At 37.1% G+C, this 21,806-nt stretch overlaps 1 protein-coding gene across 15 annotated transcripts in view; it reads left to right on the forward strand.

Moving 5' to 3' along the window:
* Window positions 1–21,806, forward strand: part of LOC150099022 (uncharacterized) — a 589,139-nt gene that overhangs the window by 430,244 nt on the left and 137,089 nt on the right. For all 15 annotated transcript variants that reach the window (XM_090405631.1, XM_090405632.1, XM_090405630.1 and 12 more), the window contains one exon: window positions 10,503–10,743. In XM_090405631.1, the coding sequence (XP_090261757.1) occupies window positions 10,503–10,743 (241 nt within the window). The remainder of the gene's footprint in view (window positions 1–10,502; window positions 10,744–21,806) is intronic.

Here is a 21,806-nt window from a genome sequence, read left to right on the forward strand (position 1 = left end):
AGACTGTTTTGTCTGCTGGGAAGGTGATGGTTTTTTGGGATTCCCAAGGAATTATCGTAATAGACTATTTGGAAAAGGGTAAGACAATAACAGGAGTCTGTTATGCGTCATTGTTGGACTGTTTATTATTATTATTATTACGTAAGACCTCCAGGGAGTCCAAAGACTCATAGAGGGAGGACACCTGCTCTATAGCTCTCTGTCTCCACCAACGACATCCACCGCCACTACCAATACTAGTATTTCCATAGACAATCACAAACATCCATGCCCACAGTGGGATTCGAACCCTCAGTCTTTTGGCTGGAGAGTGGATATGCTAACCGCTCGGCCAACCAGGCCGGCACAAGTATAATAACTGAAGAAAAAACAGCCAAGATTGAAGCACAAAAAAGTATTCTTTCATCAAGACAATGCACCGCCCCACACATCAGCTGTCGAAATGGCAAAATTGCACAAATTGAGGTTCAAATTAGTTTCACATCCACCGTATTCTCCCAACTTGGCCTTTTGTGACTTCTTGTTCCCAAACTTAAAAATTCGGCTCTGTGGGAAAAAATTTTCTTCGAAAGGGATATCATCAAAGTTGTCAATGACTAGTTTGCACAATTTAACAAATCCTACTTTTTAGATGGGATGAAAAAATTGGAAACTTGATGGACCAAATGTGTAGACCTTGATGGAGACTATGTTGAGAAGTAAAGGTGATCACTCCACAAGCATAGTTCTAGGACAGAAGTCTCCAGTTATAGACCATCTGTATAACTGCAGTTGTGATCAAGGTGTTGGAGAGATTGGTGATGAGAGGTTAGGTGCAGTTGAGTTGATGGATGTAGCATTCTTTATGATGGTCAGCATGGGTTTGTAAAGGGTAGGTCCTGTTTTTGAAAGTAAATTGCTAAAGATAAGGGAGAATCATATGTAGTGATATTCTTGGACTTTGCAAAAGCATTTGATAGATTACCACAGGATAAGTTGGCGTACAAGGATGGAAATCATCTTCCTGCAGAGGATGGAAATAGATGGTATATTGGATATATGGATTGCAGATTCTCTGAACGATACCAGCAGGTTGTGTATGATGGAGCAGTGTCTCAAAAAAGGAGAGTAACAAGTGGCATATTCCAGGGTTCTGTTCTTGGGCCCCTTGCTGTTTAACTTGTTTGAAAATAATATATCATGTGGACTGACTGGGGATCTTCAGTTGTTTACTGATGATGCAAAGTTGGTAAGAATTATTAGTAGCACTGCTGATGTTCCCTTTAGGAAGATTTGAATAGACTTTTTACTTGGACAAAGGAGTTGAGTTGTTTTAATATCGATTGTTGCATTTTGTAGTACAGAAATACAGGGTGTCCCAAAATTCACGCAAGAAGTAATTTTGATAGAAACACAGATTTTTAATTAAAAATTGTAATTTCTTATTGATTCATAAAGTATACAGTATAGGGTTATGCATGGAATAGCATATCAGGTAAACAGCCTCCATGTCTTTGCTGGCACATACGCACTCTTTTGTCGAAATTTTCCATGACCGTTTTGCATAAATGTGGCTGAATTTTGTTGATACAGTGCTCAGTTTCCTCCTTCAAGGCGTAGGTGGTTGTGGGCTTGTTGGCATAAACCTTAGCGAGACTTCAAAAAACCCCAAAGAAAAAAGTCCAACGGCGTTAAGTCACATGATCTGGGCGGCCAATTCTGATCACCAAAACGGAAAATTACACGACCAGGAAATGACTCATGCAGTAATTGAATTGTTTCTCGGGCTGCATGGCATGTGGCACCATCTTGTTGAAACCACATGTCATCCACATCCATATCTTGCAATTTAGGCACAAAAAACTGGATTATCATGTCGCGATAGCGAGCACCATTAACTGTTATTGCCTTACCAGCCGCATTTTCGAAGAAGAATGGACCGATGATGCCTTCAGCCCAAAATCTGCACCAAACAGTGATACGTTGTGGATGCATTTGTTTCTCAACAATCACTCGTGGATTTTCTGAACCACAAATGTCACAATTTTGTCTATTAACGAAGCCATCAAGATGAAAATGAACCTCATCACTGAAGATGATTTTGTTCGAAAAATAAGCATCTTGTTGTTGTTGTTCCATAATCCATTCAACGAACTCTCTTCACTGTGTGTGGTCAGTAGGCTTCAGTTCTTGAGTCAGTTGAACTTTGTAAGCATCAAGATGCAAATCTTTCATGAGAATACGGTGTAGAGAACTTCTTGAAATGCCCAATTCAAGACCACGGTGCCGAATTGATGTTCCTGGACTCTCAGCAACACTCTCATGAACTGCTTCGATGTTTTCTGTTGAAGGACAGCCAGAGTGTATAAGATCACTAACTGATCCAGTTTCCTTGAATTTTTTAATTAATCTTTTCACAGTTGATGAAGTTAAATCACTATTCTGATCATATTTTGTACGGAAATTGCGAACTGTAGCTGCCAAACCTTCATTATTTTTAAAATATTGCTCAACAATGAAAATGCGTTGTTCTTTCGTGTAGCGCTCCATTTTTAATAACCCTGAACTGTCAGCTGTCATGCTATCTTTTTTTTCTCGTTGGCAACACTTTACCGCACAAATGGCGCTAAAGTTAAATCTTGTGTGAATTTTGGGACACCCTGTCCCAAAATAAGAAGATAAGGCTGTGTACTATATCGATGGTGCCATACTGCAGTGGATGAGATTAGAGATTTGGGAGTGATGGTTGACAGTTGACTGAAGTTTATCATCATCATCATCAAATTCCTGCCATGTACCCTCAAGGGGTGTACAGGTTAAATTAGTACTACACAAAAAATTTACATCATTACTAACTTCCTATCTACAATTTTCCTCCAAATCAGTCTGTTACTTGTCAAGACTCCAACATTATCAGATCTTATATTTCTGTCGTCTAAGGCACTTTGAACTGTATCAATCCACCTATATCCTGGTCAATTTCCTGCCAACCTGGCAGAGAACACTTGTTTTGCTAATCTTTCCTTGCCCATTCTGTTTAAATGACCATACCACCTGAGATTAGCTCTGCTAATGCATTCCTGGATGCTGACAGTGTCAAGTTCTTTCCTAGTATCCTCGTTTTTAATATGATATTGCCATTGATGCCATCTGTTCACACCTCTAATCTTTCTTAGGACTCTCATATCTGTGATCTCTAGTCTTTGGTCAAGTGTTTTACTTCTGACCGAGCTCTCAGATCCATAAGTTAAAACTGGTTTGAACACTGTCTTGTATACAGCTAATTTAGTGTTCCGACTAATTTCTCTCTTATTCCATATAAATTTATTCAGTTGATCCTGTCATACCAGCTTTGTTGATTCTGTTGTCTATTACCATCTTCACTAAAAATCGTGCCTAAGTAGCTGAAATGTTTTACTTGTTCCACAGGTTCTCCATTCACAACACAGTTGACATTTTCAATTATTCTGCTGTTGGATTGTGATAGAGTGGAGGTTTAGGAACTCCTATTTTATCACAATCTAACATGCGTTTCCAAACAAAAAAGAGAGATAAATACAGTTGATTGCCTCTGAATATAAAAGAATTGCTATGTATATATATATCAAGCATGTTTTGTTATGAGAGGTTAAATAAGTGTGTATTTTGTGCCATTCACGAATGAGTTTAAATTAATAAAGAAAGCGTGAAACGTCAGCAGAGTCTTATAAAATAACTTGTATAAAAAGATATAGAATGTTAGCACAAATTCAACAGATGGGGGGGTTGAAGTCCAATCACGGAGCAGTGACGCGAGGGTGTGGCTCTCCCCAAGCAAACAGCGTGACGTCAAGGCACGTACAATAACCGAGAAGGCCGGACGGCGCGAGATACGTGAAACGGCGAGAAAAAAAGAGGGAAATATAATGGTCATGCACCCCTGGGAAAAGGCTTTTTTGTTCCTGGATCTCAAGAAAAGGGAACATTAATGGTATAGAATAAGATTGTGTTGCTATTGTTTAGAGCGGGTTGCATTTAATCTTACTGCCTATTGCTGTGATAAAGTTCATTAATATGTTGTAAGAAGCTACGAATATGTTTAGAGTAAGGACTTAATAATTTATAAAGAGATTGTAAAAGATATGAATGTTATCTTGTGTGATCTGACAGAACTACTGAGTTTTAGAAAGATTGTGATAATCATACATGACTAAAGCATTTAAGATTATAAATATGATTCTTACTTTAGAAAGCTACTGCATAATCTGTTATAAGTATATTTGTAGTATTGTAATATTTTAACTCTGTCCTGGCTCTCAGGAACTCCCTTAAGATGGGAATTAAGCTAATAATATTGAGTGTACCTACTTTTGATATATAATAAACCTTGCTTTTGTTTCTAACAAAGACTTTCTGTGATTTCTGGAATCCGATGCACCTCTTATAAAATAATACGAACCTATGCGGGAGACTAGAGAAAGGTAAAGTTTGTCCACGTCTGCAAAATTACTAGGTATCATTTAAGTTCTGTCCTGAGGTTACCTCTTGATTGTTAATATTACTAATGTAATAGCACTAAGTGGCGCAACAAAATATAAATTTTCTTGGCGTTTTACGAGAGGTAAATCTCAGACACTCTGATACTCTGGTGTTGCCTCAATCAAATCCCATTGTCCCTCAGAGGTACTACGTGATATCCAATTGAGAGTATAATGGAGATCTGACACAAAGAGAAAAGAATACTTATAACAGTAGAAAGTCGACACAACACTGCCTATTTTCATTGTCTTTGTCTTTTTATTGCTGACCTTCAGACCATATCTATTACAACAGTTATTCAATTTAGTCAGTGAATCTTGCAGACTTGTAGCAGATTTATTTAGACATATAACATCATCCACATAAAGCAAATAGCTGGCATTAACATCTCCAATTCTGATATCATGTTTAATACCACTTTCCTTCATAATGTGATTTATATAAATAATGAATAACAGAGGGGATAATGTACTTCCTTCAATTCTAACTACTGACTTACAACTCAAATAAAGATTAAGTATTGCTTGATATAATGCCCCATTGACACCATATAACTGTAGCATATTGAATAGCTTCTCTCTTGGCACCTTGTCATATGCCTTTTCCAAATCAACAAAACTTAAATACAGATCTTTGTTATATTCCCATGATTTCTCCACTATTTGTCGTAAAGTGAAGATCTGATCCTGACAGCCTCTATTTGACCTGAATCCAGCTTGTTCTTCACCAAGCTTTTCTTTCACAATTCTTCTCAACCATTTCTCAAGTATACTTGCATATATCTTACCAGGAACACTCAGTAGGGAAATACCTCTGTAATTCTCACATTCAGTTTTATTTCCCTTTTTATATATGGGTACTACGAGCTCTACTCCAATCATTGGGAATTCGTCCCTCTGTCCAGGCATTCTGAACTATGCAGTGCAGCCACTATAAGACCATACTTCAGCATTTCTGGTCGAATATCATCTACTCCTGCTGCCTTTCCACATTTCAAGCTTTTGATGGCTTTTTCTACTTCAAGTATGCATATGAACTATGCAGTGCAGCCACTGTAAGACTTCTATACCACCATACTTCAGGTGAAGAATATCATCTACTCCTGCTGCCTTTCCACATTTCTAGCCTTTGATAGCTTTTTCTACTTCAAGTATGGATATGTATTCTGACTGTATGCCTGTTGAGTATTTTTTACCACCATGCTATCACTGCTTGTTTCATTTAGCAATTTTTCGAAGTAATTACTCCATACTTCAAGGATATCTTTTTCTCCCGTTTTCATGTCACCTTTATCATCTCTAACTCTTTTTACAGCACTCTTTCCTCCATTCCAAAGCTTCTTCAACAACCTCCAGAATATTTTGTCACCTTCTTAATATTTATTTTCTATGTTCTGCCAAAGTCCTCTCATGACTTTTGTTTAGCTAGTTTTACACACCAGGGCGACCGGGTGACGCCCTGGTTGGTTCTCTGCATTCATTTAAAGGCTATGTGGAGGTCTCCTCTCAGTTATACAGCTTTGACCCTTAGGCACCCCTGACTGAAGTTGACTGAAGTTTAGAGGGCATATTGCTAGTGTTTGCAAAGGCTGCACATTGTAGTGCTGCTATGATAAGAAGTACTCTAACATGTAGGGATAAGGAAGTGGTTGTGTCACAGTATAAAGCACCAGTCAGACCACATTTGGACTATTGTGCTCAAATCTGGTCACCTGGTTTTCAATGTGATGTGGAGTCATTGGATAGGGTCCAGAGGTGAGTGACTAAGACAATGTCTGGACTTTGAACTGCTGGTTATGGAGAGAGAGAGAGAGAGAGAGAGGTTGAAAAAATTGTAGATTGCAGAATTTGGTGGATAGGAGGAAAAGAGGTGATATGATAGAGACATTTAAGTTAGTGAGGGAATTTTATTGCATTAATCCAGATGAGATTATAAAAACAGTAGAAGGTGAGAGGGGGGAAAAACCAGAGGTCATCCCTGGAGGTTTTGTAAGAGTGTGGTGAAGATGTATACTCCTCACATACCTTTTTTACATGGAGAATTGTCAGTGAATGGAATGCATTACCAGAATGTGTTGTTAATGCAAGGACTGTTAAGGATTTTAAGATTTGATGTGATAAATATGTTGTCAGTTGAATGGGCTTCCCACAATGAGTCTGCTGACTCTATGGAGGGTGTAATAATAATAAAGAACTGTGTTTCAGTTTTGTAAATCTGGAAAAGGCATATGACAAGAAAATATATTCGAAACACTACAGTTTTATAGTGAAAATGGTATATGATACCATGCGAAATGTAATTGAGTCAAGTTGTAATTCACAACTCAAATATAAATTTTGACTTGCAACTCAGTACCTCCTTCAGTTCTAACTGCTGACTTAGGAGTTAATTGGTTTGGTGTTAAATCATATGTGAGAGAAGGGTACACATCATCACCACTGTTATTCCAAGTGGCATTAGGTCTGATATCAGAATGGAGATATTAATCATATTTATAAAGCTGAAACTCTTTATTCAGATGATGATTTTCTAATCAAATTCAATAGAAGTCTACAGAATTTCCTATCTGAATTGAATGACTGCTATAACTATTTGAGACAGCATGTAATTGAAAATACTAGGGGTGTGAGAGTGCTTGACCTGGTAAAGCATCTCAGAATTTGACTCATTACAATCTGAATCAGAATTTGTAACGAATATGACCATGTTGCCACCTATTGGTGAGAGTGATCATAAGGTCTTGACCTGGGAGGTGGCTAAAGGTGTGGAATTTTCGATTAAGACAGGATATATATGGAATTACCATGCTGGCAAGTATGACAAGCTTAGAAGATTGCTTGGATCAGTGCCATGGCATGTACAACTGCAAGGGCTGGGTGTCGATAGAGCATGGGAAGTGGTCAAGGAGCATTTACAGGAGGTTATGACTGATTGTATGCCTAGGGTCCGAATAGTAAAACAAGTACGGGTTAAATGGATGGATAACACCATTAAGCTTGGCTGCAAAAAAAGAAACAACTGTGGAGGGAATTTAAAGAAAGGGGTGACCTGCAGGCACACGAACTGTATAAAGTGCAGGCCAGAAGGGTAATGAGTGTGGTAAAAAAAGCAAAAGCGGATTATGAAAGGAAACTAGCTATGCAAGCAAAAGAGAATCCCAAACAGTTCTTTCAATATGCTGCAAGCAAGAAAAAACTGTACATAGCAAAATGATGACGATGGTAAGGAGGTCACTGAATCAGTCGATATAGTGGTTACTGAGCGCGCGCTTTGCAAAAGTATATCCAGGTGGTGACATTGAAAAAATGAAGGAACCATTAGTTTATATGGGAATTGTGATGAATGAAGTGGAGGTGAAGTCTATTACAGAACCTTAATGTGAATATATCTGTGGGATTGGATGGTATACTGGCATGGGTCTTGCATGAAGCAGCTAAAGAATTATCAGTGCCTTTGACCATGTTGTTTAATCTGAGTCTTGGGTCTGGTTTAGTCCCGAAGGTGTGGAAAGAGGGGAAAATAGTTCCACTGCATAAAGGAGGATCCAAGACTACGGTTGCAAATTACCGACCGATCAGCATATCAGGAGTCATTGTCAAGGTCTTGGAGAAAGTAGTCAAGGGAAAAATACAGGAATGGATTGATGAAAATGAGATACCATACAGGGGACAGCATGGCTTTGTGAAGGGTAGATCATGCCTCACTAACTTGCTCAAGTTTTATAACAAGGTGACTGCTGAACTGGATAAGGGAAATGGGTTTACAGTGATACTGCTGGACCTGGCAAAGGCGTTTGACAGGATACTACATGGAATTCTAATCCATAAACTACAACATATGGGAATGGATATAGGGTTGGTGAGATGGATAGGTGGGTGGTTGATGGAGAGATATCAAAGAGTAGTTTATTCAGGAGTAGAATCCAAAAGACGGCTTGTGACTAGTGGTGTGCTGCAGGGTTCTGTTCTTGGACCACTGCTGTTTAATCTGTTCATTAACGATATAGGGAAGGATCTAAGTGGAACAGTTCATTTGTTCGCTGATGATGCAAAGTTGGGTAGGGCAATAGTGAATGCAGAAGATGTCAAAGTCTTGCAGGATGACTTAGATAGATTGGAGTTCTGGGCTAAGGAGAATGGATGTCAATTTAATGTGACAAAATGTAAGGTTATGCATTTTGGGGTGAAAAGATTAGCAGCAGTATACCACATTGGTGGAACTGTACTCCAAGAGATTGATGAGGCCAGGGACTTGGGAGTGTTGGTGGATAGGGAGATGAAGTTTAGGGGGCACATTGCAAAAGTAGCTAAATCAGCTCATCAACTCACTTGGTTGTTGAAAAATACCTTGACGAGCAGAGACAAGCAAGTTATTGTGCCACTTTACCGAGCCTTGATAAGACCTCATCTCGATGACTGTGCCCAGATTTGGTCACCTCGGTTCCTTCTTGATGGGGAGGAGGTGGAGAGGATCCAGAGGCGAGTGACTAAGATGATAGCAGGTCTATGGAATGAACCATATGAGAACAGGTTAAAGATTTGTGGGTTGCAGAAACTAGTTGTTATGCGGAAAAGGGGAGATATGATTGAGACATTCAAATTGCTAAAGGATTCTATAGGATTAATTCAGAAGATATTTTTGAGATCATGACTGGTGGTGGGAGAACTAGGGGACACCTATGGAAGCTGGGCAAGAGTGTGGTTAGCAGGGGTGTTAAAGCTGGGTTCTTTACTTTTAGAGGTGGTAAATGAGTGGAATAAGCTACCAGAGTCTGTTGTGGGTGCTATGACGGTGAGCAAGTTCAAGGCAAGGTATGATAGATACTGTGGGAATGCCGTATAGTTGTGTTGACATGATGTTTAGGGCCTCCCTCGATGAGTCTAAGGACTCCCTGGAGTCGCACGAAATAATAATAATAAAATTGCTTGCTGAATGGAAAACCTATAGAATAAAGTAAGACATTTCAGCTCTTTAGGCACAATTTTTGAAGAAGGCAAAGTAAACATTCAAATGGATAACAGAATTAGAAAAAGCTAATATGGTAGGAAGTTAACTGAATAAATTTATGTGGAATAAGAGAGAAATGAGTCAAAAGCTGTATACAAGACAAACCAATTTTAACCTATGGATCTGAGCTGGGTTAGAAATAAAGCACTAAGACTTGAAGCCACAGTTATGAGAGTTCAGATTAAAATTCAGGAAGTTTACATAAGGAAATGATGGCAGAACCATATTAAAAATCGGGATATTATGAAGGAATGTGACATTGATAGCATTCATGGATGTATATGCGTAGCTAATCTAAGATGGTCACTTCAACAGAATGGGAGAGGAAAAGTTAGCCAATAATGTGTTGTTTGCTGAGATGGCAGGAAAAAAGAAATAGAGGTAGACCAAGATCTAAGTGGATCAATACAATAAGAAATGCTTTAGAAGAATGAAATAAAATCTTATGATACTGGAATCCTGATGGGAAGTTGATTAATTAAAATGTTGATGGTGTAAAATTTTTATGTATTACACTGTACATTTCCTGAGCATGCATATTAGAAATTTGCTGATGTTTTCTTCAAAGTTTGTTTTACTTTTTTTTACTTTTTCTTTCCTGTTAAACAGGTGCTTCAGATAGTATAATATTACTACAAATATAAAAAAAAAACAGATTATGTAAAACAGCCTTTATTTAATTGAATGAAATACCATGTGGGAATATGTTAATTTTCTGGTATGGCATGAAATAAATTATAGTTGTTGAGAATAAAATATATAATTTTTTTAATTACAACAAAATATATTAAGAATTTTTGGGAATAACTTATGCCTTTTTATTCAGTATTTTAGTATTATTATTCAGTTGTTATGCATTACTTTGCTACTGTTGGAATGAAATAATGTAACTACATGAATAATAGCTGATAAAACTTTATTAATAGTACAAAATTTCATTTACCTGTATTTGTTACTTTCACAATAAGTAATTTTTTTTGTCTTTTGTGATTATGCAGAACACTTAAAAGTAGTTGATGTGTGTCCAGAGTGTGCAAGTACTAGTGTTGTTGTTGTAGAGAAAGAGCCAGAATATTCATATGATGTACAGAAATGTAACAAAAGAAAAACAGTTACAGTCGGTAATGGTAAAAATAATGAAAACCTGAGAGTATCCTCAGATACAGAATTTTCAACAGCATCTCTATCTTCAAAAAAATTTGATACTGCTTCCTCGTTATGGATACCAAATCAAGAAAGGTTAGTGGTTTGACATATTTCTGTATGTGGTTTCCATCTACGAAAGGTTCTAAACTTAAAGGACATTAGTTCTGTGGGTGAACTAAGATTTTGTTTTCATAAATTTTTATCATAATCAATTTTCCTAATGTGCACTCTCTAGGAGTGTATGGATACTATGATAGAACTACATAAAAAGTTTGTTATTACTAATTTTTTATTGACAATTTTTCTCCAAATTAATCTGTTATCTGTTTGGTCTCCAATATTGCTCAGTCTTTTGTTTTGATCTTCTATGACACTTATAACTGCATCAGTCCACTCAGATCTAGGTCTTCCTGTGGATGTTTTTCCTGGGAACCTGGAATCAGACTCCTGTTTGCTCCACATTCCTGATTGCTAACAATAACATAGGGCCAATATGCCATCTAACCTTATGGCTTGGTTTTTAATATGATACAGCCATTGACACCATCTATAATCTCTAGTCTTTGATCAAATGTTTTATTTCTAGCCCAGCTCTCAGATCCATATTAGAATTGGTTTGAACACACTCTTGTATTCAGGTAGTTCAGTGTTTTGATTAATTTCTGTCTTATTTCATGTTTATTCATTTGACTACCCAGTATACCAGATTTTTTAATTCTGTTGTTTGTTTCTTAGTTAATTTGCCATTTTTATTAAAAATTTGTTATAATAATAATAATATAAAATGAGGTGTGAGACAAAAGTGCACACTGTTCACTCTGCTATTTATCATCTACATAGATCACATTATGAAAAAAAAATGATAAACAATTTATGAAAGAAACGAATTTGACCAGATATCAAAATTGGAAATAATTTAATAAAAACAAAATTAAATTAAAAACACAAAGAAAATGATTATAAAATTGATTATAAAAAAAAAAAAAGTAAAATTATTTCCAATTTTGATATCTGGTCAAATTCTTTTCTTTCATGAATTGTCTGTTATTTTTTTTTTCATAATGTGATCTATGTAGATGATAAATAGCAGAGTGAACAGTGTGCACCTTTGTCTCACACCTCATTTTATATTATTTATATTATTATTATAACAACAGTGTATCCATGGAGTCGGAAGACTAATTGCGGGAAACCTTACATTTACACACTAACCATTATTCACACAATACCTAAGCACTCACAACCACCTCTGGCAATCTGTTCCACACATTCACCACTTTCCAAGCAAAAAATCTAGTCCTAATACCCTTGTTAAACATACAATTTCCAGGGATGATCCCTTGTTCTCCCCCTTCTTGCGCTATACAGAAAAAAGTAATGAGTATCAATCCTATAAAACCCCTTTAATAACTTATATGCTTCTATCATATCTATCTTACGCTTATCAGCTAGTTTTTGAAGCCCACAGACCTGCAACAATCTTTGTCACTTGCCTCTCCATCCAGGTGATCAGATCTGTGCACAGTAGTTCAAATATTGCATTGTTAATTCTTTATAAAGTGTAACAATTTGTATAACTTGATGATACCCACATTTTACCCACATTTGCAATATACCTTTTGAACATAAGTTCTCTGTCCACAATAAACCTTTGCTTCTTTGTCCACCTAAACCCTGATCTCATCTTCCTGAAGTGCATCACCTTATGCTTTCATGTTAAACTGATAGCCATTTACCTTTGCCCATACAGCCACCATATTTAAGTCATCCTGCAGGATATCTACATCACCTTTGTTGACATCTCTCTTCCCAATTTTGCATCATCAGCAAACAGTGGATATTTCCTGTCAAATTATTTCCAATATCATTAATGTAAAAATTCAACAACAGAGGACCAAGTACTGAGCCCTGAAGTACACCACTAGTTACCAGCCTTCTCCTGGACTCAGCTCCTCCATAAACCACTCTTTGATATCTGTCCATCAGCCACCCTCTAATCCAAATCACCAGCTTTGGATTCATTCCTATTTGCTCCAATTTATGCAACAGAGTTTCATGTGGAATCCTGTCACATGCCTTTGCAAAGTCCAGCAATATCACCTAGTAAGGATTTCCTTTATCCACCTCCACTGTTACTTTACTGTAGAAAGTAAGTTACTAAGGCAAGACCTGTCCTTTATAAGGTATCATATTTCTGTCCACCCAGTCCTGAATTCTAATTTTTATCTATTTCTCCAAACCTTACCACCACCTGATACACTTATAGGCCTATAATTTGCCACTTCTGTCTTGGAGCTTCTCTTATGCATTGGAATTATTTTCTCCTCTTTCCATTCTATTGGAACTTTACCAGAACTGAGACTTAAATTAAACAGCTTGGTCAGAGGAGGAGGTGCTAATTCTCTTGCACATTCTCATAACACATGGGCCAACATGCCATCTAACCTTACGGCATTGTTAGCATTAAAGTTCTGTAATCTACTAAACACCTCTATTTCTTATATTTGTAGACTCTCATCAGTCACTGATACATTCAGCATTGCAAATTATAATATATAATAATTATAATTCCTGACATACACCTTGCATGCGTTGCTCTGTATAATGTTCAATTTACATCATATAACTGGAGCATTGTGAACAGCTTTTCTCTTAGCATTTTGTCGTATGCTTGTTCTATATCTGCAAAACTTAAATATAGATTGTTGCATTCCAACAATTTAGCAACCTCCATTTGATCTGATGGCACTCTGATCTTCAAATTTCCATTCCATAATTTTTCTTAGCCTCTTAAGTATGTTTACGTAAATCTCACCTGGTACACCCTGTAGGGAGATTCCTCAGTAATTAATTCAGTTTTACTTCCCTTTTTATAAATGGGTATCATGCAGCTCTACTTCACCAAATTCAAAAATTCAGAAAAAAAAAAAGCCCGAGAGGCTTTTTTTTTTCTGAATTTTTTTTCAAACTGAGGCCTGAAAAAATGAGGCTCAAATGTTTGATTACTGTTTTCGGACTGTTTTACTTTTTTTTTTTTTATATCATATCTCTCTTATGCTTATCAGCATACAATTATTTATCAATAATTGTATGTTTCTGCATTTTTGAAAATTATGGAGGCAACTACCTTGTTTGAATAAAAACTTTAGTTTAATATAACTAAAATCTACATTCGACGTTTCGACCTTTATGTCAAGGTCATCTTCTGGAGCATACAACTATACACAGGAAACAAGCTATACTACAATCAAACTGGTTTGTTAAAGACACTGACCAACCACTACAACAATTGTTGGCCTGACCTCTGGTGAGAAAAAAAAAATTAAAAAATTAAAAAATAAATAAAATAAAATAAAAATAAAAAAATTTTTAAAAATTATACATCAACGCTAGAGTCCTATCATTAGTGTTGTCTACTATATACATATATTCACATCATTCTAGCCAGTTGGTATGGAATGGTTTCTAATACTAGCTAAGGATTGGCTAGAGTCCTGACTTATGCTGGATCTTTCATATTAGGTAGGCTGAATGTGTGCCATCCACATCCTTGGAATTTTCATGCCATCTTTGTTGTTGATATTTGGGTGGTTTATCAGGATTTCGCAGGATTCCTTAAATTTCCTTTCGTACCAGGTTTTTGTGTTGTGTAAGGAGCAGGTGCTTTTCCAGTTGATTTGGTGTAAGGTGTTGAGTGCGTGGACTGAGAGGCCTGCTTCACCATAATGGTTATATTTAATGTGTCTAATGTGTTCTTTCTTGCGTATAGTGATTGTCCGTCCTGTTTCACCAATGTACGGTAAGTTACAGGTGCAGCAGATGCAATAGACTCCAGGATGTGCTAATGGGAGGAGAGAATCCTTAGAGGAGTTGAATATGGTTTTAAGTTTAGTGGGTGGTTTAAAGGTGGCATTGAGGTTATAATGTTGTAGGATTCTGTTGATTTTTTCTGATAACCCTTTAATGTATAGGATGGCTATGGTTTTACTGTAATCTAGATTCATTTTTGTTGTAGTTTTATAGAGTATTTTATTAACAATATTTTTGTTATTGCCATTATTTATGAATGTGTCACTAATGATTTTTAGTTCTTGTTTCAGGGCTTGCTGGTTAGAGCAAATAGTTGTGGCTCTGTTTTTAAGGGTGTTAATGACTCCATATTTTTGTGATGGGTGGTGGTATGAATTAGCATGCATGCATTGGCCAGTGTGTGTCAGTTTTCGGTAGATCGTGAAGGAGAGACTGCCTGAAGGAAGACGTGTGACTAGCATGTCTTGGAACGGGAGTGAATTTTGGTTTTCGATTTCGATGTAAATTGTATGCGTTCGTGTTGTTTGTTCAGGTGGCTGAGGAATGTGTTTAGCGCTTGTCACCCATGCGGCCAGATCGCGAACACGTCGTCAACGTATCTAAGCCAGACTGTCGGTCATAGCAAGGCAGAATCAATGAACGCATACAATTTACCATCGAAATCGAAAACCAAAATTCGCTCCTGTTCCTAGACACACTAGTCACACATCTTCCTTCAGGCAGTCTATCCTTCACGGTCTAAAGTCCTGTCTAGGTGGAGCGCCCTCTAAGGGCGGTAGTAGGTGGCCTGGAATGTAAGGTGGGACCTCTGGTGATGAGTGTTTCCCAAATCTTCGGAAGCTTAATGCAACCGTATTTGTTAAGATTTGGTTGGTTTCTGAGAGCTGCTGCTGCTTCTAAGAAAAGTCTCTCTTGAATTTGCTGTGGTGGAGCATGGTGGTTTTCTTCCATGATACTCTGTGAGTGGTGTCCAAAACATGGTCAGCCAAGCCTGAATGGCCATAGTTGTGTTTAACGATGTACGACTTGTGTTCCTCCAGGTGGATGGATGCTGATCTGCCTGTCTGTCCAAAGTACGCAAGCTTACAGGAACAGGGTACTTTGTAAACTCCAGGCAGAGAGAGAGGGGGGAGCTGATCTTTCGTAGAACGAATAAGGGTAGCAAGTTTGCGGTAGGGCTTATATGCTGTGTGTAGGTTATACTTTTTTAGTATCTTGGCTATTTTTTCCGAAGTGCCTCGGATGTAGGGTATGGTGATGGCATTTTTAAATTCTTGTTGACGAGAGGAATGGGAGAGGAATTGATTATTTTTTTGATACTGTGTTCACTGTAGCCATTGGAGAGGAAAGTTCTGTGTTTTTAACTTGTTATTTCTTGTGTTTTTGTGGGGTCGTGTTCTCTTAGAAAACGGTTTTCCCTCTGACATCTTAGATCTCTTTTTCTATGCCATCAACTCTGGGTATTTCTCTTGGAAGAACAAAATCTACAAGCAGATAGAGGGAACCGCCATGGGTTTCCCCCCCCCTCTCATCCCCCCTTGCCAATTTCTATATGGAAGATTTCGAAAAACGAGCCATAGACTCAGCCCTACTCAAACCTTCTATCTGGCTAAGATATGTAGATGATGTGTTCTCTATTTGGCCTCATGGCCCAGACACGTTAGACTCCTTCCTCGGTCATCTCAATAGCCTACATCCAAAAATCCAGTTTACTATGGAAAAGGAAAAGAACAATTGTTTACCCTTCCTAGACACCTTAGTCACGCGCCTGCCCAATGATACACTTGCCTTCACTGTATACAGAAAACCCACACACACAGGCAGATACATTCACAAACTCTCCCCCCACCACTCCTCACAACAATATGGCATCATTAAAACCCTTACCAAGAGAGCCCACAATCTTTGTTCCAGTGGAACCGCCCTCACTACTGAGCTTAACCACATACACAGAACTTTCCTCTCCAATGGCTACAGTGAACACAGTATCAAAAAAATAATCAATTCCTCCCCCATTCCCCGTCCCTCTCGTCAACAAGAATTTAAAAATGCCATCACCATACCCTACATCCGAGGCACTTCGGAAAAAATAGCCAAGATACTTAAAAAGTATAACCTACACACAGCATATAAACCCTACCGCAAACTTGCTACCCTTATCCGTTCTACGAAAGATCAGCTCCCCCCTCTCTCTCTCTGCCTGGAGTTTACAAAGTACCCTGTTCCTGTAAGCTTGCGTACTTTGGACAGACAGGCAGATCAGCATCCATCTGCCTGGAGGAACACAAGTCATACATCGTTAAACACAACTATGGCCATTCAGGCTTGGCTGACCATGTTTTGGACACCACCCACAGAGTATCATGGAAGAAAACCACCATGCTCCACCACAGCAAATTCAAGAGAGACTTTTCTTAGAAGCAGCAGCAGCTCTCAGAAACCAACCAAATCTTAACAAATACGGTTGCATTAAGCTTCCGAAGATTTGGGAAACACTCATCACCAGAGGTCCCACCTTACATTCCAGGCCACCTACTACCGCCCTTAGAGGGCGCTCCACCTAGATAGGACTTTAGTGTTACCCATGTGGTTGGGCATAGTATTGTAAGTTTTTGTGTGCATGTTACATTAATTGTTTTTGTAATCCCCGTAGATGTCCTAGTGACTAGGACGAAATATAGGAGTATTAAATTCTAATTTAATTCTTTTTGAGTGTTGTAAAAAATCCATTAAACCTCCAACATAAGGCACTTCTTTGTGTTGGAACATAGATTTAGTGATGACTAGTCTAAGTCCTGAACAGAAATCCATCTAGTACTTGCCATTATTATTAGATTTGCTCTTTTCTACTAAATTTCCTATCTAATTCCTACTGTGTGACTATCGCCAACAAGGACCAAGTTTTTTTGTCAACTGCCTTTTCTAATGAGTTGAAATATCCCTCCACTTCTTCCATAGTATATGTCATTGTTCAACACTAAACATGAATATTAACTTGATTGGCTATCAATTTCAAGTAGAGTAATATGGATACATTTCAAAATAGAGAATTGGACAGTAAAGCTTATTTTTGCCTGTTGGTCCACAAAATGTTCTGTGAAAGAAGCTGAGGAACTTTTTCCCTTATCTCTTGTTGCTTGTTGGAATGTGGCAGCTGAGTAGGAAATGAATCTCAGACATATAGAAATATTTTAAGAAAATATGGAGAAAAGGTGAAGCTATTAATAATGGTATACACTTATTGGATTTCTGTTCTGAACATTGACCAGGCTTTATTGACAACATTTTCCATCATAGAGGTGTGCACAAATTGATATGAGTGTATTCTTATCTATTGTGATATCGCCATGCTAGTCCAGGATACAAGAGTTTGTAAGTGATTTGAAATTGGAAGTGATCTCATTTAGTTTTGAGTGGATATAAATGAATTTCATATGTTGAAAAGGAAAATACCTTTTTTTGAGGTACTTGGTAAGGATTACACCATCCATATCCCAAAAGACAAATAGCAAGAACCTTCCCTGCCGACTTATGGGTTCAGAACTTCTTTGGTTGTGGAGAACCTTTGTGTCTCCACTCAGTCGATTGTTGTTTGGTATCTGGGTCATAGTGATGAAGCCATGTTTCATCAACAATCGCAATACAAGCCAAAAAATGTGCACTTGATACCTCAAAATGACCCAAAATCCCTTGAGATGACAGCACACGTTCTCTCCTTTGATCATCATTTAAACATTTGGGGACCTGAGAGCTTCTGCATGTCCAAATGTTAGTGGATAATGACCCAGCTCATTCCTTGAATATCCCCAGTCTTTGCAATGCTTTTGGCTAGTATTTGTCTATCATCAAGGATCATGGCATGCACTGCATCAGTGTTTTCAGGTGTGATCGCTGTGGAAGGTCTTCCTGACCTGGGGGCATCTGTTGTCTCAGGATGTTCAGTTTTAAACTTGGTCGCCCATCTGGCAACTGTTGGATATTTTTTTAATTATTTAAAATCTAATATATAATATAAATAAAATTATAACAGTCTGGAAACAGCATAGTCCATTTGGTATACAAATAAAGATAGATACACAGTTATTTGCAGATAATAAAATTGTATTAGCTACATCAGAAGGTGATCTACAGAGATCAGTAAAATCATCAAATGAAATTTCAGGACAATATAATATGAGAATGTAAAGAAAAAGTAAAGACAAATATAATGGCTTCCAAAGGAGAAATCCACTAAAAGTAAAATAGTGATGGATAATAAAATATTAGAGCAAGTAAATACTTTCAGATACCTGGGATGTGGCTTATCATATAAAGATGAAAAAGGTATAGACATTAAAATATCAAATTTTGTTTAAGTAAATGGTATAATAAATGACATTTAAACCATCCTTGGTACAAAAACATATTAGAATCAGACTATATAATGTTCTGTCTAAACCATCTTTATTATATGGAAGTGAAACTTGGACCATAAAAAAGAATACAAAATGAATTCAAACAGAAGTGATGAAAATTCTCAGGAAAAACAGTTGGATATACCAAGTGGTAGGACCATAAAACAAATGAAGAAATTTTACAATCCCTGAATATAAAACCAATTACATACTATATAAGTAAATATAAACAAAAATGGTTAGACATCTAAATCAAATGGACAATAACAAGCTACCAAAAATGCTATATAGATATAAATAAATGGAAAAAGAAGAATTGGAAGACCAAGAAAGTAATGGCAATGAGACTGAAATAGGCCACTTGACCTAAAATCCATGTTAAGGAGGAAGAAATTTAAAAATTATGGGAATATAACAAGGTAGATCTGTATTTAAGTTTTGTAGATCTGGAAAAGGCATATGACAAGCCGCCAAGAGAAAACCTGTTCAGAACACTACAGTTATGCAGAGTAAAATGGAACATTACATTGAGCAATACTGTCTGTATTTGAGCTGCAAGTCAGCAGTTAGTATGAGGGTAGTCTGAAAAGTTCTCGACCTCTACCATAGATGGCAACACTATTGGCACGATTTTTTTTCAAAGTTGGTACATCTATCATAAGCATCCGTGTGAAATTGCAAGTCATTCTATCAAGTAGGTTGTTTTGTACAGCTGTCTGAAGCAAAAGTGTTGTCTGTATCCCTTGAAATGGATAAAATTGAGTATCGTGCAGTTATAAAATTCTTTGTAAAAGAAGGTTTAACTGCAAAAGAAATTCATTCAAAGTTCATGAAAGTTTATGGGCACTCTTCTCCTTTGTTTTCGACAATTAAGAAATGGCTGCCGAGTTTAAGCATAGCCATATCATCCTTGAAGATGATCCACGTGAAGCATCAATATCTCTGAACAGTGCTTGGAGCATTTTAACATGAATGAAACTGATTTTGTGCATTGATTTATTACTATGGATCAGAATTGGATTCACCATTACACACCAGAATCCAAACAGCAGTCAAAACAGTGGACAGAAGCCGGTTGTTCAGCACCAAAGAAGACAGAGTCAGTTCCATCAGCAGGAAAGGTCATGGCATCAGTGTTTTGGGATTTGGCATTTTGTTTATTAATTATCTTGAAAAGGGTAAATCAATAACCAGGAAATATTATTCTGATCTTTTAACCAGACTAGAACCGGGTCTTTTCTCACGAATTTTTTCGTGAGAAAAGACCCGGTTTGCAAAAAAAAAAAAAATCTTCTTTCATCAGCACAATGCACCTGCCCACAAAGGTGTTTTGGCAATGGGAAAATTAAGATATCTGCACTATGAATTGTTGGAACATCCACTCTGTTCCCCAGATTTGGCTCCCTCTGACTTCTGTCTCTTCCCAAAACTAAAACTCTTCCTCACTGGTCAGCTTTTTTCTTTGAATTAAGAGGTGATTGCAGCTTTAGAGGGGTATTTTGCAGACCTTACTGAGAAACACTACAGGGATGGGATAATGGCAGTGGAGCATCGCTGAAATAAATGTATTAGTCTTAAGGGAGATTATGTTGAAAAATAAAAATAATTTTGAAATTATAAATTCGTTTTTTCATTGTTAGGTTGAGTATTTTTCAGACCGCCCTCTTATTAAAGGAGTCAGGATGATGTTTGAATGTAAATTCAGGAAAAAAGGGTGCACACTATCTTCACTGTCCTCACCTATATGGTTCACATTATGAAGGAAAGTAGCATCAGACCTGATATAAAAATTCAAGATATGCAGATTATACTCCTAAATAAATCTAGTGCAAATCTTCCTAATTATTTGTCTGAACTGAATAACTGCTGTAACAAATTTGGAATGAAAATCAGCAATAAGACACAAGCAGGGAAGAAAAACATTGTTTTTTCATTGTTAGGTTGAGTACTTTTCAGACCGCCCTTTATTAATGGAGGCAGGAAGATGTTTGAATGTAAATTCAGGAAAAAAGGGTGCACACTATCTTCACTGTCCTCACCTATATGGATCACATTATGAAGGAAAGTGGCATCAGACCTGATATAAAAATTTAAGATATGCAGATTATACTCCTAAATAAATTAGTGCAAGTCTTCCTAATTATTTGTCTGAACTGAATAACTGCTGTAACAAATTTGGAATGAAAATCAGCAATAAGACACAAGCAGGGAAGAAAAACATCACTTGCCTTCTTAATGGATAATCTACAACAAAAAGTGAGGTTTTTCAACTGTTTTGGCACAAATAAGGGAATAGACAATATAGTGTATAAAACTGGTAGGGTGGGGAAGAGCCAGTTGAATAAATTTTCATGAAGTGAAAATTAGCCAAAACTCTCCACTATCAGTATACAAAGACTGTGTTCAAACTAGTATTATTTTATGAATGTAAGAGTTATGTGAAAAATGAAGCATTTGATTAAAGAATAGAATGAACAGATATCAGAGTTTGAGAGAATTTTGTTAGTGAATGGGGTGGTATCAATGGCAGAATCATGTTAAAAATAAAGATATTAAGAAGAATGAGATTTATCAGCATTCATACATGTTACGTTCACTTAAACAATATTGAATAGGAAATATTATTATTACACCCTCCATGGAGATATCAGGCTCATTGCGGGCAGTTTGTTCAACTGACAAAATATTTATCATACCGAATCTTAAAATCCTTTAACACTCCCTGTTAGCAACATATTCTGGTATTTGTGTTTCATTCGCTCACAATTCTCCACGTAAAAAATCTACTTCTGACACCCCTTTTCACCACACTTATAGGGATGGCCACTGGTTCTTCCTCTCTCATCTTCTACTCTTTTTATAATTAACTCTGTGTTAACCTGATAAAATCCCCTCACTGACTTAAATGTCTATCATATTGCCTCCTGTCCACCAAATTCTCCAATCTACATT

Source organism: Typopeltis vanoorti, chromosome 15 (genome assembly GCF_054136105.1).
Source record: "Typopeltis vanoorti isolate ZY-2024b chromosome 15, IOZ_Tvanoo_1.0, whole genome shotgun sequence".
NCBI lineage: Eukaryota > Metazoa > Arthropoda > Arachnida > Uropygi > Thelyphonidae > Typopeltis > Typopeltis vanoorti.